Raw genomic sequence first — 16,644 nt, 5'->3', positions numbered from 1 at the left:
AGCTCCCAGCTGAGCCCGATGTCCCTCCGGGAGCCAAGGTGATGATGTTCGCTGGCAGAGCTGACTGGGCTAGACCAGGTCACTTCAGAGGCCGTCCGAGTCCAAGAACACACTGCGTTTACGGACTGTCGCAGCTGCAGCTCCTCGGAGGGCAAATAGGAGGCCAGCAGCAGCGACAAGAGTCTATTTCTAACATGGAAATCTCAGCCAAGTGGAGGACAAACAGAAAAGGGGCAGAGGGCAGAACAATGTGCCTCCGGGGGGTTGTCCAAATGCAGGGTAAACGTGAAACCCTGATACCCTAAAACACTTCCAGAAGGTCTGGCCCTCCATCCTTCAACCAGAAGCAAACTGCATGCAGGTTCTACAGCCCCCACCACAAACACACTCTGGAGAACCTTCCAGAACCAGAGAGAGTGTTGTTGACAAGAACTGGAATGTCCTCGCCCCCACTAGCCACTCTGTGTACTGATGAGGACCCTCAAGGCCCAGACCGGGGGGGCCTGCCAAGACCGACCCCCAGTACCTGCCTTTTCTTTCCCCCAGGGCTGGCTGCTGAGACCACCCCACCTGCCACCTGCACGTCCCACCTGTCTGCGGGACTTGGGGCCCCGGGTGCCGGCAGCCAGGCCGGTGCTTTCCGACTCCATAACAGAACTCGTTCAGGCCACAGACAATCATCCGCTTCTTCAGAGAAGCGGGACCCGAGCCTCGTTTCTGCTCACCTTTGTAAGAAAAGGCAAGGGCAGTTCTGACCCTCTTACGACGACACTGAGAGCATTTGTGTCTGGTGCGCTCGCAGGAGGGCCTAGGAGATTCAGCCCAGAGCGGGTCCCCTGGACACCTGTCACGGCAGACGGTGATGCGGGATGCAGGAGGCGCTCCTGCCTCACAGTAAAGATGCAAACCCAACCCCCGCGGAAGGGAGCGCGGAGTACCCGTGGGAGTACGGACTTCCAGTCCCGGCACCGCAACCTTCCCTCTTCCTGCACACCCCACGCTGCGCGGCTTGTCCAGCGCAAGGCTGGCCCCGTCCCGGGACTGCGCCAAGAGGATGGGCTCGGGCCATAAGTCAACAGCAAGGGGAGGATTTCTGCGGTCACCCGAGAACCCAGGATCCTGGTGGAGAGGCACTCTGCCTAGTTCTATCCCACGCCTCTTCCTATAATAATAGGATTTTATACTCACATAGAATCTCACAGCTTAACCCGTTTCTCCTTCGTCTCTGTTCCTATGTGCACGGCAAAGCCCAGCTATGAACTCCAACGCTTCCTGACGGTGGAGGTGGCACTGCTAGCTCCGGTTTGCAAGGAGGCAGGACTCACTGAGCAGGACATTCTAATGACACACACAGCCCCGTTCGCACGCCCCGGCCAAGTCCCTGGACCCTCAGTGCCTCGTCTCGCAGTAACCAAGTTCACTGCAGCTCAGCATTGCGGAGCACCTGCATGTGACCGCCCTGAGCTCGGAGCTCGGATTCAAAGGGCTCCGGCCCCTGCCCTGCACAGAACACCAAGGCGGGCGGGGAGGCGTGCAGGCCCGGAGCTGCAGCCCCCGCGGCCGCCAGGGCCACGCTCACACGGCATTCGCAGCACACGCGGGGACACCAAGGAGCTCGGACAGGTCAAGCCTCCGAGCCAGGGCTTGGAAGGACAAATGGATTCCCCAAATGGAGAAGCAGAGACCAACGCCGACACACATACCCAGGAAGGCGAGGTGGCCGGGTGCCTGGGGACTGGGGGCACAGCTGCGGTCAGGACCCAGGACACATCAGGACTGGCCGGCGCCAGAAGAGAGCCCAGCATCAGCTTGCGAGGGCCTCGTGTTCCACACGCCAGGGAGCCCGGGTTCCAGCCCAGAGGAAAGGTTCAAGGGCGAAATAAGGGGGACTACGCGTTGAAGAGACAGGCCGAGATCACGGGAAGCCAGCCTGCGGAAGCCGCCGCTCGCTCCTCGCCCGCACGGCACTGCGCTGGGAACCAGGCGCGCAGGGACCACACAAGGACAGAAGCCAAAAGCATCTGTAACGTCTGGGTTATGGATCGGAGATTAGCGCGGCAGGAAACCTTCTTGAGACACAACCCCCCACTTACCCTTTCCTAGGTGTGCTCTTTGGAGCCTGCGGACCTAGAGCAGCTCTGTGAGGGGCATGACGTGGACACTTCCCTCTCTGCCCTGGGGTCTTGGGGACCTGCCAGAGCCAAGTCCGTCCGCTCCCTTCACTCTCATGCCTGCCCAGAGCCGCTGCTGCATCCCCTCGGGATCCGTAGGGACCTGTTTTAGCGGCAGTTGAAAGGGCAGCTGCGCTGGACTCTGGAGTCCCAGAGGACAGGACGGAGTGCCCCTGGGAGGGGTGAGGGTGACGAGAGCAGCCGGCAGTTCCTGAAGGTGACTCATTCCAAACAAAGCTGCCCGTGAACCCTATCTCTGAACCCCGAGCTCTAAGTCCCCAGCCCCAAAACGGCACCCCACTCTCACCACACCGTGAGCCGTGCATGCTGGACGTTAGGGCCTCTGGGACAGCTGGACACTGATGACACAGGACCCCCTGAGTCAGCCTCTCGAGGGACTCTTCAGTGGGGTCCTTGGGAGCCTGAGGCCAGCCCCCCTGTCGGGAAGGCCCGCAGGACATGAGGGAGCATGCGGCACGGTGACCAAAGTCATGGTGTGCCTGGGCCAGCTCACACCCGCTGTCTCAAATCATCAGTAAAGTGACCTGTTCCTTTCCCACGAGAGACCCTGGCGACCATGGACTTGCCTGGCAGCTAGATCACCTCCTGCAGGGGTGCAGCGCTCACACAGAACCGCCTCTCCTCACGGCCCCCTCCCGCGCAGAGGGATTACCACGAGCCCCTCCGCGCCCCCCCCAGCCTCCCCCACACGCTGCAGCTTTCCGAGTCACCGCGGGTCCGGTCCGGCATGAGCCGTCTCAGGTGAAACCTGGAAATGTACTGTGTGGTGACCCAGGTAAGGAAAAGCAGAAAAAGGCCCCAAAACTTGTTCCAACTTTCTCAAAACCTACCTTGAAAGAGAGTGCAGTGTTTATCTCCAGCTTCCCTGCATTCGTCACCAACGACAAAGCAGCATCCACTTCGCTGCCCTCCGGCGGCGGCAACGCGCTGCCACCTAGCGCGGGCGTCACCAGACACAGACGCGTCCACGCGCAACATGCCGCGCTCCGCAGTCGGAACCCCGGCCCCGCAGGGCTCCCCTCCCCAGCTCTCTTCCGGGGCCCTCAGCTGTGTCACCCCCTCCCTCGGAGCCTCCCTGGGTGCCGTGTGGGTGCCGTGAGGGCGCCGAGAGGATGAAGGACGTCCACAGACGCCACGGACCCCGCAGTCCCCAGCGACACCGAACGAGGAAGGTCCCACGAGCTCTGCATGTTCCCACCCCTCGTCGCACCCCTACCGGCGGCTGCCCCTGCCGTGCTCTGACGCCCGCGCTTTTCACCGTGGCCCTCGGTCGGGGCGCGGCGACCCTAGAGCCCGGGGCCACTGTCACTCAGAGCCGGGGAGCACGGACACACGGACACACGCGCTAGGACGCAGGCCCCGCAGAGCAGCGCTGGGGGCCGGGCGGGGGCCCTGCTCTGGGTGAAACACACGGAGTCACACGCAGCCCCACGCAGGCCTCGCCCCCGAACCACTCACGACCCTCCAGTCCTTCTCCCGAGAACAGTGAGGGAAAACCCCGAGTCTGGGGGCCGCTCCTCCCCACAAGGCAATAAAACTGTCATCACAGGATGTCCCGCTGGATGGGGACAGCCGCAACCCCCACTGCAGGCGCCTAGGCGAGACCCAGACTCACCATCGTCCTCCCCGGGGGCTTGCAGGACCATCTTCCCCCAGCCCAGCAGGACCCTGACGGTGCCCGGAGTTGTTCGTCTAAGGGGCACCCGACGACGTTTCCCTGGGCGGGGGCAGGGGGGCTGGGTGGGGCCTGGAACACCTGCCGGCCTCGGTCACTGCCGCCTCCGGGACAGCTCAGCGCTCCTTCCTGAACTGCGGAGCCAATGAGCCTTCCCCGGCTGAGGCGTCACGGCCGCCGCCCAGTTCCTGAAGTGGGGCCCAGGGAGCTTCCGAGGAGGAGTTAACCGCCTCCTCCCTGGATCCGGCTCGGGCTCGGGCCGAGGAGTCCGCGGCGGCACCCGCCGTCCCTCCTCAGATCCAGCCGGAGCACGGGACACAGCCAGCTGTCCCCTCTCCCTTCCCTCTGCGAGCACTCGCTTAGAACAGAACCGCGGCAAGTCCCGGCGCTCCCAGCGCCCTGAGAGCACACTTCCGAGGAGAATGACTAAGAGATGGCAATCGTTCCGGTATGCCGGTATGCCGTGAGGTCACAGGCTAACAGGAGAAGGCAGATGTCAGAGGCAGAACAGCAAGGAAAAGCTAAGGGCAGTGTTGCCAATACAAGTCTGATTTTACCTCCGTTCTGTTTCTACGGTGTCGTACCAAACTGCTCGTCTCCTCATACTTCCACTCACGAAGCATGTTTGCTGTTGAAATCAGATTAACGAGTAAGAGGGGGAAAGCCTTATTAATCCCATCACCCAGGGATGACCCCTGGTGAAATTCTGGTAGAGGTTACTTGTATTGTTCCAGACTTCTGTTCTGTGTACTATACTCTCACTCTGTCTCAGCCTCGCTCTGTGTGTACACACGTCTGCAAATATACCTTTATGCCTCCACAGATCCTACATGTGATACGTGTAATAATTACGTTATATAACACACGAGACGTATTTCTCTCTCAAGATGTACTTACACGACCTCAAGAGAGACTATGTAAGTAGGCATCAATATGTATCGATAGAGAAATACAAAGAGAAACAAAAATTGTATATTTTATGTGCTATCTTATAACCTGCCCTTTTTCACAACGACACTTTTCCATGACTGTAAATGGAGACTTATCGCATTTTTTATTATCCATGGTATAGACCGGGTATTTAGCCAATGCCGGACTGGAAGACTCTGAAGCGGTTTCAAGTTCTCCTGCCACTCTCACCGCCCACGTGCACACAGTCTGGCGAGTCTCTGACGGTCCTCGGAGCACACGTGCTGAGGCCGGCCACCGGCTCTCACTACTCCCTCTACATGTTCATGGGAGGGATCACAGGGTCCTTGCCTCAGTCACTTCTCTCAAGCGTGTGCTTAGGACATCTCTGCTGTAGCCGCGTTTCCTGGATGCTCACCTGTGCCCACGGCCGACTACCGGAACCCCGAGAGCACCCTGTGAGGACTTCTCTTTGGCCCTGATCCGTGGAAGGGACACCGAGGCCCAGAGGCATCACATGACTTGCCTGAAGTCTGGCCACAGGGTCCCCGCTCTGTTGGCTCCCCCGCAGCACCCCTGAGCCCCCCTCCCCTCACTGGTCCTGGTTGTGGGGGCCCCTCTCACAGCAGGTGTGCACGAGGCCTGGACCTGCTGTCCTGAAGCCCGGGCCGCGCTGCAGGTAGAAATGCACATCTACAGCAAGACACCAGCCACGCTCTGGACGTGGCCACAGGTGCCTCAAGGGCAGTGGCCTCAGCCCACACTTACCCCTCTTGCCTAATAATAAATAAAGAGACAAAACATATTTTTAAAAACCACTCTGTTCTGCGGAGGCAAGTGACAGAGACCCAACTCCTTGCCTTTAGTTTAATACTTCAAAATCAGAATTAACACTTTTTCCCCCGCGCCCCCTCCCATAACGAGGGCCAGGCCAAGTCCCCTCCAGCCCCATTTCAAAATCTAAGTCTAATGACTCCCAAATCAGCATTTCTGTCTCTGGTGCTAGGGCCGGTCTCTGATGCCAATCCCAGCTTTGAGGAGGCCGGGTCCTTTCTACTTCCCACGACTGTGGAGCAGCGGAGCGTCTCTCTGGAGCCGACGGCCAGAGGCAGGCCGGCCTGGCCCCGGGCACGGACACACACACCTTCAGACACTGCCCAGGTGTGCCACTGCCCTGACAGGACAGACTTCATTTCTGCGAGTCTGACCGCCGAAAAATGGCTTCTCAGTGGCTAGGGTCTACACTGACCTGATGACCGGTGGTGCGGATGATTCTTTCAAGAGTCTGTGGTATCTCCTCTTTTGTGAACAGCTCAGTCATATCCTTGACCTATTCTCCTCTTGATTATCTTTCCTGTTTGGCTTGCAGATTACGAATTATTTTTTATTAAATGCTCCAACCTTTTCTCACAACCTGTCACTTGTTTTTATCAGCAGGTGTGGAATCTCTGCCTTATGGAAGCCTCCGTGTTACAAGCAGGTCTGTCGTCTCTTCCTCCACCGGCTTCTCTCAGCACTTACTGAGCACGCAGAGTGTCGGGCAGCCCGTGGCGTGTCGGGGACCGGAGGTGCACCACATGGCCACGGCACCTGCCCTCGGGATGCTTACACTGCACTGGGAGCTGGGGAGGGCAGGGCAGCGAGCAGCAAAACCCACGTATGTTGGAAGAGAGATGCTATGTGGGCTCGGGGCGGAGCGCGTGGTCAGGGCTGGCCGCTGCTCCTGGCCAGCGCAGCTGAAGCACAGCCAAGGGCAGCCGGAGGTGAAGGCAAGGCCGGGGGGCGGGGTGGGGTGTGAGGAGGGCTTGCCGAGGGCCTCGGTGGCTACTTTAACGACTGGTTTCCACTGTGGGGAGATGGGAAGCCACTTCCCGGGGCTGGGACGGAAGGAAGGGCCTGACTTCATTTGTGACGAGAGCTAGGAACAGCCTGCAGGGCAGCAAGGCCAGAAGCCAGCGGGGGGCGGTACCCCAGTCTTCCGGGTAAGAGATGACGGCCCCTTAATGCAGAAAGCGATCGGATTCATGTTCTACTCTAGGGCAGAGCCAGGAACTTGCCAATGGATCGTGGGTGAAAGAAGCCAAGGATGGCCCGAACCCCCTGGTCTGGGCAGGCGGAAGAATCCGGATGCCATCTTCCAGGTGGCAGGCCGCCAACAGGGTCCCTGCCCCACGGCACAGGGCGTGCCTCAGCCGGCTCTCTGGTCCTGGACCTCGCGACTCACAGGCTGCCTCACTCCGCACTGCCGCACGCCCCGCCACGCTGCCCAGTTCATGTCCCGAGATGGGGACTGTAAACGGCGCACACCGTATCCACCATCCCTGTGTAGGGACAGTGGGCCCCCTTCGGACCAGGTGCCTGTCCCGCTCTGTGAGCTGCCGGGAGCACGGCGGGGCCCAGCAGGCGGGGCGCCACACTGCCTCCTGCACCACTATCCTCTTCCAAAGCCTGTGCAACAAGGAACACTGTTAAAAAAAGAAGTTCCGACTGAAGAGGCACGTCTCCAGTTCCTTAAAACAGGTTAGCTACTAAACCACCAAATTATATGCTTGACTTGCTCTTAAGGAAAGTGACATCGTAACTTATCGTCCAGATCTTGGGACATTTCTCAGATCTCAGACAGGTGCCTCTTGCAATCCCGTCGGCCAGCGGGCATAACCCGGGCCTTCCTGGCTAACGGAGGCAAATCATCACCAGGCCCAGCGACGGCCTCAATCCTGAAGAGAGTGGGCAGGATTGTAGCGCAGCTCTTTCAGCAGAAGCTGTGCCCAAGTTCAAAGGACACTGTGAAGTCCTTAGGAGAACAGCAGGCTACAAAAGCAGGAGAGTCACCTAGGCCTCAGAGGCGTCGCAAGAGACAGGAGGCAGAGCTACTGGCCCAGGGTCCCCATCAGCATTAAACCAACAAAGTGAAAAACAACACTTTATAACTACTCAAAGTCACACAGAAGAGGGGCACCTGGGGGGGCTCCGTCGGTTGGGCATCTGCCTTCAGCTCGGGTCATAATCCCAGTGTCCTGGGATTGGGTCCTGCATCAGGCTCTCTGCTAGGCAGGGAGTCTGCTTCTCCCTCTGCCTCTCTCTGTGTCAAATAAAAAAATAAAATCTTCAAAACCACACAGAAGGGTGTTTGGATTGCAGGTGTTCTGATGTAGGCATTTTATATTTTCAGTGAATAAAATACCTTAAACAGCCTTAATCCTGTACCCCAGCCTCATCTTCTCCGGTGACAGGTAAGAGCATGCAAACGTGAAATGGTTTAAAGCGACACAAGGTGAAAATGTGCATGAGTGTTCATGTAACGTTCCACGGCAAGTTTTTTCTCAGCATGATACCCACGTCATCAGGCATAACCCCGAGGAGACAGAGTACACTCCAGGTGGGAGCCTGGGGAGCCCACTGACAGACTGTCTAGAAGTCACGGTGCAGTCTGGGGCGACTCAGTGGTGGAGCTCCCCAGGGTTAGCAAGGGCCTCCCGACCAAGGCTAGGCCTGCGGGAGGAGGTGGCTGGCTGCAGAGGAGGGACAGGGCTCAGCTAACCCTCAGCTGGGGACAGGGAAGGGCTAGGGACAGGGCTCAGCTAACCCTCAGCTACCTGGCAGGGAGAAAACACCTTGACCTCTTCCTCCTTTGACCCTCCAAGCCTCTGGACAAACCCAGCGGGGGCCACAGGGCACAGCAGCCTGCAGACGCAGTCCAGCCCAGGCAGCCTCCAGCCCGGCAGGACGGAGAAGGGCAGGTGGCAGAGGCCGGGGTGCGGGGCCCCCCCAGCAAACCACAAACTGCCAAGAGTCTCTCCTCGCGTCGGCACAGCCCCATCAGCTGCCTTAAAGTCTCAGCTCCTCGTCGCTGTCAAGACCCTCCGTAATGGGACCCTGCTGCCCGTCCAGGTTCTTCTCTTCCTCTCGTGCCTGGCTTTTCTTCTTTAACCAAAATAACATGCACACATCACATAAAAGAAAAATAATACCGATGGCTTAAAACAGAAACCCACAGCTTCCTGCCCAACGGTACCCCTGCCACGGTCGCATCCTGCTCCGCAGAGGCAGCCCTGTCAGCTCTCTGTTCCGCGCCTCACCTCCCCGCTTCCCAATGACACACGCACACCCTTCGCTCCCGAGTCTCCAGTTCTGGACATCCACGGCCTGTCGTGCAAGCTGAAGACTCTGCTTGGACGCTACGCCTCCCACCCCCCCACACACGGCGCACGCCGGGATGGTTACATGTCAACTTGGGGCTCAATCAGTACTTACTACTCCCATAAACACTGCTCACAGCCTAGCGGTACAACCTACTATGATTACAATCAGCACAGGATGCCGTGAAGGGTCTCTTCTGCCTCTGTGCGCTTGGCTCTCGGCACCAACGGATGAGACTGTCCGCAGGAGCAAGCGGCCAAAAGCCCGCCCCAATCCCCGCGCCCCTCCCCCACCTGGCCTTGCTGCTTTCACCCCGGCACCCTGGTGAGTCCTTCCGCGCTTCCCAAACGCTGCCCCCGGTCTCTGACTCCATGTTTCCAGGTCCCTTCTCCTTTGCTGGAGCGTATCCTCTGTAACTACCAGAGAACGCACGTGGAGCGGTGGGTTTCCATCCCTGCTCTGGATTTTGTGTGTCCGGAAACACCCCTGTTCCTCTGGCTGGACACACCTGCACCCTAACATCACTTCCTCACGGTGGCAAAGGCGTCCCGTCCTCCGTCCCCACAGCGCGCTGTTAGTGACGGTGCCATTCTGACTCCCAGAATTTTCTATGGGATCTTTTTCCTGCTCAGACAGCTCTCCGGGTCTTTACCCTCGGCGCTGGGTGATAACAAGGTGTCCAGGTGTGGGTGCATCCGCATGCACCGTGCTAGCCCATAGGCAGAGCCCCCAAGTCTAAAGTCTCGGAATCTTTGATGTCCTGTCCTTTTTCTCGGCTCTCACCGTGCAATTTCCGTCGGACAACTGGACCTCCACTGTGGATCTTTTAATTTTTATCTTTTCACTCCTACTTTTCGTCTCCTCGTGAAGTGTTCTTGCAACGGCCTGAATGTTTGTGTGCTGAAACCCTGAGCTGCTGGCGTCTGGAGGCAAGGCCCACGGGAGAAGACCAGCGTGGGAGGGAGCAGCCGCACACGCGGGACTGGCGGCCGGAAAGGGCCAGCGGGCTGCCCTTGTACCTTGAGAGCACACGGCAGGATGACAGCGTGCCCCGAGCTCAGGAGGGAGCTCTGAGCAGAAAGCACTGACGGAGGGCCCAGCTCGGACCCCCTCCTGGCTCTGGGAGAGCCGTGCCGCCCCATGTGTGATGCTGTCACGGCCGCCAGCACTGGGATGGCACTCTACTTCATCTTTTAGCCTTTGTACTGTTTTCTTTGGGCCGTTTTTAATTTGCACAAAGTCCCTCTTAATCTCTGAATGTTCCTTTTGCATAGTATCCTATTCCTGCTTTGTCGATATCACATCTAAGACTCCTAAGCACGAGGCTTTTAAGTGTTCTCCCAGGATGTCTTTCCTCAAACACTTTTTCTTCTACTTGCTTTGTTCTCCTGTTTAATGGTGAGGGTAATTCTTAAATGTCGGGTAAACACAGGCTGTTTCTCCACATCGCTGGCTCCTCCATGCCAACAACCTGATCAGAAGTGGGGTGTGGTGGTTGTGGCCTGCGGGGTGCTGGGCCTCACTGTAAAATAATGTAACGGAGGAGCGCCTTAGGGGCTCCGTCGGTGAAGAGTCCACCTTCAGTTCAGGTCATGAGCCCGGGGTCCTGGGACAGTGCCCTGAGTCGGGCTCCCTGCTCGGCGTGGAGTCTGCTTCTCCCTCGCCCCTCTGCTTGTGCTCTCTCCCTGTACTTCTCAAAGATAAATAAATGGAATCTTTAAAAATGAATATTAATGGGGCACCTGGGTGGCTCAGTGGGTTAAGCCGCTGCCTTCGGCTCAGGTCATGATCTCAGGGTCCTGGGATCGAGTCCCACATCGGGCTCTCTGCTCAGCGGGGAGCCTGCTTCCTCCTCTCTCTCTGCCTGCCTCTCTGCCTACTTGTGTACTCTTTCTGTCAAATAAATAAATAAAATCTTAAAAAAAAATGAATATTAATAAGTAAATAAATAAATAAAACAATAAAGCAGTAATACACGAGAGGCTCTATGTGTTCTTTGTCGTATTAGCCTGAAAAACCACTGTCCGATCTCCTACCTGGGCTGTGTGGGCTACACACCTGGCCGGCAGCATCCGGGCTGCCAGGTGAGGGAGGCAGGAGGGGCCGCCCACACGGACCGACACGCACCGACACTCACCGTGTGCCACAGCCTCTTCAGACATCAAACCCTCATGTTCTACCAAGAGTGGAAGAGACATGGCCTTGCTGCGAGACACGGACAGGAGACCGGAGAGCCCACGGGCCCGCCTCGAACACCTCCCGCCCGCCCTCCAGTTTCCAGCCTCCCGGCTGGTCTCCAGGCGCAGAGGCCCTCGGAGCCCCGCAGCCCCGCTGGGAGGGAGGGTGCGGGGTTCTGCTTCCGCCGGCCCCTCCTCCGCAGCTGGGACCCACCGGGGGGAGCGCGGCCCGGGGCACGCAGCCTCGGGCGGGTCCTCAAACTCCCAGGCGCGCAGCCGTGTGCCGGCTGCGGAGTGACAACGCCACGAGTCCTCGCACAAGGAAACGCGCGGGCGCCCCGAAATCCTGCGGCTCCAGGAGGCCACTCCTGCTCGGGCACCTGAAGCGCGCGGGCTGGGCACTCGCGTCGCAGCACTCGCGCTCAACACCGGGACGGGCAGCGAGCACGGCCCCTGCGCCAGGATGACGCGCGAAGTCGTGAAGCGTTCCGTATTAAAAACAAAAAACCGCGGATGTGTACTGGTTTTCCTCACAGACATGAACAGACCTTGCCAAAAAATAGAAGGCTGAGGACAGAGAAGATACGTGCGCGCTGCGAAGACGCGCAACGGAGAACGGGAAGAGCACGGCCATTCCCCGACGAGCCCGACGAGCCCGACGAGCCCGACGAGCCCGACGAGCCCGACGAGCCCGACGAGCCCGACGAGCCCGACGAGCCCGACGAGCCCGACGAGCCCGACGAGCCCGACGAGCCCGACGAGCCCGACGAGCCCGACGAGCCCGACGAGCCCGACGAGCCCGACGAGCCCGACGGGCGCGCGTACGGACCGGCACGCAGGTGAACGCGGCGGCAGGGCCGTCCCTAGCGGATTTGCCCAGAGGGGCCTCTGGGAGGCAGAATTTGTAGCACTTTTTTTTTTGGTGCTTTTATTACCGAAAGAAAAAGGCACAATCAATCAGGGATACATGGTAAAAGCCCGATGCAAACCATATCCTTCCGCGCTCTATCATGCGCGATTCAAATTTCCCTTTTTTCCAAGAAGAGTTAACTTTTGTAGAAAAGAAAAGTTCCATTTTTCACAAAGTCTGACCTTACTTTCTGTGTAAAGAAAATCCATCATCGGTGTCCTAAAATGCCTTAAATCTGAAACAAACGGCACGGCCGTGAGTTTCCGCGAACCCTTTCCTGAGAAGGGGGTGGACGCGTTCCCGAGACAGCCACGCGGAGCCCTCGAGCCGAGCACCCACACCCGGGTCGCGCCGCTCTCGGGGAGGGGGCGGGTGGCAGCGGCCCTGGAACCCCAGCTAAAGGACCCTGCACTTTCTGGTGGCGGTGGCACTCCGCAGCCACGGTCCCCAACCTCACCGGCCCGGGAGACGGTTGGAAACGCGTCAGGGATACCCGGGAAAATAAAAACGTGACGGTATCCACGATGCCACCCAGAGTCCTCACCCTCTGCAAAGACCGAGGCGCCACGGTGCGATTCGCAGATGAGACGGGAGACGCCGCCAGCTGGACGGGAAGTAGCCCGCCTAGGAGTCTTAGACGCCTTTTAAAATAAAGTAAAAAATACGGACGCGCTCAGTGCCGTGTGTGCTGCCCTCTGCTGGCTCCGTGAGGAACCTGCTCAAAGGTTTACAAGTGGCCCTTTTCGCCAGTAAATTCCGTTGTCCTTTGAATATGGGGGAAAAGAGGAAATTCATGTTCTGCGGAGGGTGGCCCATGCCCTGCTGATATTCACCAGTACTTCTCTTACTTTCTGAAACGGTTTTCTTAATATTACAATGGGTTTGCCCTTTGTCCACACGCGGCACCTTTGTGGGAACAGGTGCTAGCCAGTGGGAACTTTAAGGGACGGAGGTAGACCACACAGACGCATGACACACAGGACAGACCGTACAGGCACTAGCACACTGGAAAGCGGGGTGACAGGCGACCGGAGGGAACCAGGAGCACGCGTACGGACCGGCACAGCAGGTGAAAGCACTAAATTCAGCGGTCGTCATGGGCATCGCTGAGAAAACAGATCTGAGCTGTAGGGACAACATGCCCCGAACAAAGACCGTGGACGGGCCTCTCTTCTCTACAGTTCAGTGACGCACGAAGCACAGTCACTTTCCTCTCTGGACGCCCCCCTCCCTGTCCCTCACTGGGTGACTCACGGGGTTCACTGCACCACTGCAGCAGGACCAAGGAACCGGCCACTTCTCGGTGACGAGCCTGCGCTCCCCAGTAACCTGAGTCAGCCTAACCTGCTCGGACAAGCTGCCCGTCTTCTAGCGACTCACACCCATCGATCCTTAGTTCTCAAAACAAGGATCCTCGAAAAAGGCTCGAGGCTTTACCAGTGTCCACTCAGCGCCCGCTGGCCTGCACGGTACACGCTCTAGCTATGGGCCGGGGGCTCGCAGGAGGACACGGTGCCTCCCTGGACACGTGACAGGGCCCGGGAGGATGCAGGGGACGGCAGCAGTGGCATGCTAAGGACTCGCCCATGGAAACCGGGCCCTCCAAGCTCTTCGTGGGAGCACGGCAAAGGTCAGCGCGGGAGCGGAGGGGAGAATGAGGGCACTGGGCAGGCACGCGAGTGCGGCGGCCTTCTGGAAAATCCCCGTGGCATTCTCTGGTGTTGAGGCCTGGGGAGGGTCCAGTCCAGCACTACCCCGGACCACGGTCCGGACACAGACACTGGCCACTGTCGGGGTGAGGGGGCGCTCTCCGGGAGAGGAAGGGCACGCTCAGCCAGAGGCCCTGGGAGGCCTGGCTCTCCTGGCTCTCCCCGCCACAAGAAGCCCACGGCCGCAGAGGCCTACCTGCACTTCCGCGCTCACACCACGCTGTCTCCTCCTTCCAAGGGTCTGGCCCCCAAACAAGCCCCCTCCACTGAACAGATCCTCTCCCCGGGTATTTTTCTGAAGCGGATTTTATACCCAGCATGCAGAACAAAGAGCTGTGTGGGCAGGGCTGCACTTCCCTTCCCAGCCGGAAACCTACCTGGAGAGAAGTTTGCATGAAAAACAGACGCAGTCAAAGCAGGTTTGAAGGTAGAAAGTTGGGAACAGGCCCAGAGCCTGCGGGGCCCGGGAGGGTCTGCCATGTGGACTGAAGGGACACAGGCTAATGCTCGTAATTAACCAGGGAATTGTAAAAAGCATGTATCAGTTTGCAAAGAAACACTGAAACTTTCACAGAAAAACAGGATCTCTTTTCAGCATGAAACTAACCCTGGAGCAGAGCAGGGGCCACTCCTACCACCACCCCCTCACCTGCATCTCCTGACAAGGCAGGCCTTGGACCCAGGAGCCCGACAGGAGCCACAGCCACCTGGCCCGCCAAGACCACGCCCGATGGGGGTCCTCCCGCGGCTCTCCGTGAGCGCCCCCACCCCATGGGACACACGCTGCCCACCGTAAACAGAAACGGGTAGCCTGGAAGGCAAGCATTTCCCTGACCTCTCACGTTGCCCAAATGACAGCACCTCTCCTGAAACAGGAGTAGGAACCCCGGCTGTAAACCAGTCGGCACAGCTCCCTAAAGGCTGAATTCCAGGCTCCGTGTTTTCATCAAAACAAACTGCTCGAGGGACGCCTGGGTGGCTCAGTTGGTTAAGCAGCTGCCTTCGGCTCAGGTCATGATCCCAGCGTCCTGGGATCGAGTCCCACATCGGGTTCCTTGCTCTGCAGGGAGCCTGCTTCTCCCTCTGACTCTGCCTTCCACTCTGTCTGCCTGTGCTTGCTCTCACTCTCTCTCTCTCTTACAAATAAATAAATAAAATCTTTAAAAAAAAAAAAAAAACTGCTCGAGAAATAAAGCACACACATGCAACGATCACCCTAAGTATTTTAAACACAACAAAAGGGTCATCTCACGGAAGGCAGAATATACCAAACTTACTTTGTTATTATTTTAGTATTATTATCTTTCTAAAATTCTTGTCTCTTTTTAATTCTATTTTTTCAGTGCACCAAGATTCATTGTTTATGCATCACAACAAATTAATTTTTTTAATCTTAAGCCTTTTTGTAAAAAATTAATTTGTGTGTGTGTGTGTGTTCCAAAGTTCATTGTTTAGGCACCACACCCAGGGCTCCGTGCAAGACGTGCCCTCCTGAATGCCCACCATAAGGCTCACCTAACCCCCCCACCCCGGCCCTCCAAAACCCTGTTTGTTTCTCGGAGTCACACGAAACATACAAGTCCTTGTTCAGGGCTCACCCAACAAACGTTAGCTAATATGTACTTTTCTGTAAGTTATTTTTTTGCATTAATAGGTCTTGGAAATTTTCCTATACTGGACCGTACAGATCTACCTCAATTTTTAAAAGCTGGTACACTGCACAGTACAGTTTTTGCCAGACTTTGAGCCCAGACGGATGACCTTGAGGTTGTTCTGATACTCTGTCGTCGCACACTGAGCCACCATTCCCAGTCTTGCAGGTCGGGCTTCCTGCTCTGGGCACCTATGTCTGCGGAAGACACGGGGGAAAGCTGAGTCACAGCTGGTGCGGGCATTTAACCGTGTACTGGGATCGCGTTAGATCTGCAGAGAACCGGCATCAACACCAAGTCCCCAGACCTCCCATGCCCACTTCCACAGCGCCACCATCCCTGTCACACGTAGCCACAGGACAGTTACTGCAACCAGAAGCCGCCAAGGACGCGTAGCCGACTGCTGGCCAGCGTGTCCACGGATGCCACCAGGCCTCTCGCTGCCTCTAATCCAGGAGCCCCACTGCCTGTCCTGTGTCTTCAGTCCCCAGTCTATGACAGATCCCTGGTCCTTGGGTCAGGGGCTTGACCCCTGGCAGAGAACTGGTCACTTTTTTTTTTTTTTTTAAGATTTTATTTATTTATTTATTTGATAGAGGGAGATCACGAGTAGACAGAAAGGCAGGCAGAGAGGGAGAGAGGAAGCAGGCTCACCACTGAGCAGAGAGCCCGATGCGGGGCTTGATCCCAGGACCCTGGGACCATGACCTGAGCTGAAGGCAGAGGCTTAACCCACTGAGCCACCCAGGCGCCCTGAGAGAACTGGTCACTTATTTTGTAGAACGTTCCCTGGTTTGGATTTGTTGGGGGTCTCCTGCTGATTTCACGGAGGCTATGCACTTCTGGCAAGAACGGCCCAAAGCGCGAGGCTGTGTTCCTCTCAGAGCATCATGGCCAAGGCCCGTGACACTACCCTTGACCGCACGTGGCGAAGGTGAGCAGCGGGTCTGTCAGTGACGTCCCTTGGAAACTGGTGAGTGCTGTGAGGCGAGGACGCACTCTGCCATCACGAGATTTTTGGGGTGGGCTCAGCCCCTATTTCCCACTGCCCCAGCCCCAGAATCAGGCGCTTCCCCCACAGCCCCAGGCTCCTTGGAATGGAGGGCGGTGCTGAGAATCCAAGGTCAGGGCGCCGGGCGGGTGCACCCGCGAAACCACCAAACTGCCTCCTGACCCTCCACAAGAATGCCCACGTCCCCACAGCCGCGTCAGGGACCTTTCCACTTGCTAACCCGACGGCTGCGGTAACGTCTCCCCGTTTACTAGGAATACCGACCACT

The 16,644-nt window shown here is 57.8% G+C and overlaps 1 protein-coding gene and 1 long non-coding RNA gene across 8 annotated transcripts in view; one reads left to right on the top strand and one right to left on the bottom strand.

The window, feature by feature from the left end:
* CYTH1 (cytohesin 1) overlaps positions 1 to 16,644 on the bottom strand; it is a 79,552-nt gene that overhangs the window by 37,266 nt on the left and 25,642 nt on the right. For 2 of the 3 annotated variants that reach the window (XM_013054355.2, XM_013054356.2), the window contains exon 1: positions 3,808 to 3,937. The exons of the other annotated variant lie outside the window; for it this stretch is intronic. In XM_013054355.2, the coding sequence (XP_012909809.2) occupies positions 3,808 to 3,838 (31 nt within the window). In that variant the 5' untranslated portion in view covers positions 3,839 to 3,937. Of the gene's footprint in view, positions 1 to 3,807; positions 3,938 to 16,644 lie in introns of those variants that run through there. 3 annotated transcript variants of the gene reach the window in all.
* On the top strand, positions 4,024 to 10,563 carry LOC106005454. 5 transcript variants are annotated; one of them, XR_006608310.1, is made up of 4 exons: positions 4,025 to 4,784; positions 4,940 to 5,937; positions 6,214 to 6,256; positions 6,815 to 10,563. It is a non-coding gene; the product is annotated as an uncharacterized LOC106005454 (long non-coding RNA). The 5 variants fall into 5 exon arrangements; XR_006608312.1 differs by having other exon boundaries at positions 4,024 to 4,784; positions 6,211 to 10,563; XR_006608309.1 differs by having other exon boundaries at positions 4,027 to 4,784; positions 6,214 to 10,563.

Source organism: Mustela putorius, unplaced genomic scaffold (genome assembly GCF_011764305.1).
Source record: "Mustela putorius furo isolate JIRA1106 unplaced genomic scaffold, ASM1176430v1.1 tig00000873_pilon_pilon_pilon, whole genome shotgun sequence".
Lineage (NCBI taxonomy): Eukaryota > Metazoa > Chordata > Mammalia > Carnivora > Mustelidae > Mustela > Mustela putorius.
The sequence above is the reverse complement of the archived record's forward strand: the minus strand, read 5'-3'. Positions and strand labels throughout refer to the sequence as shown.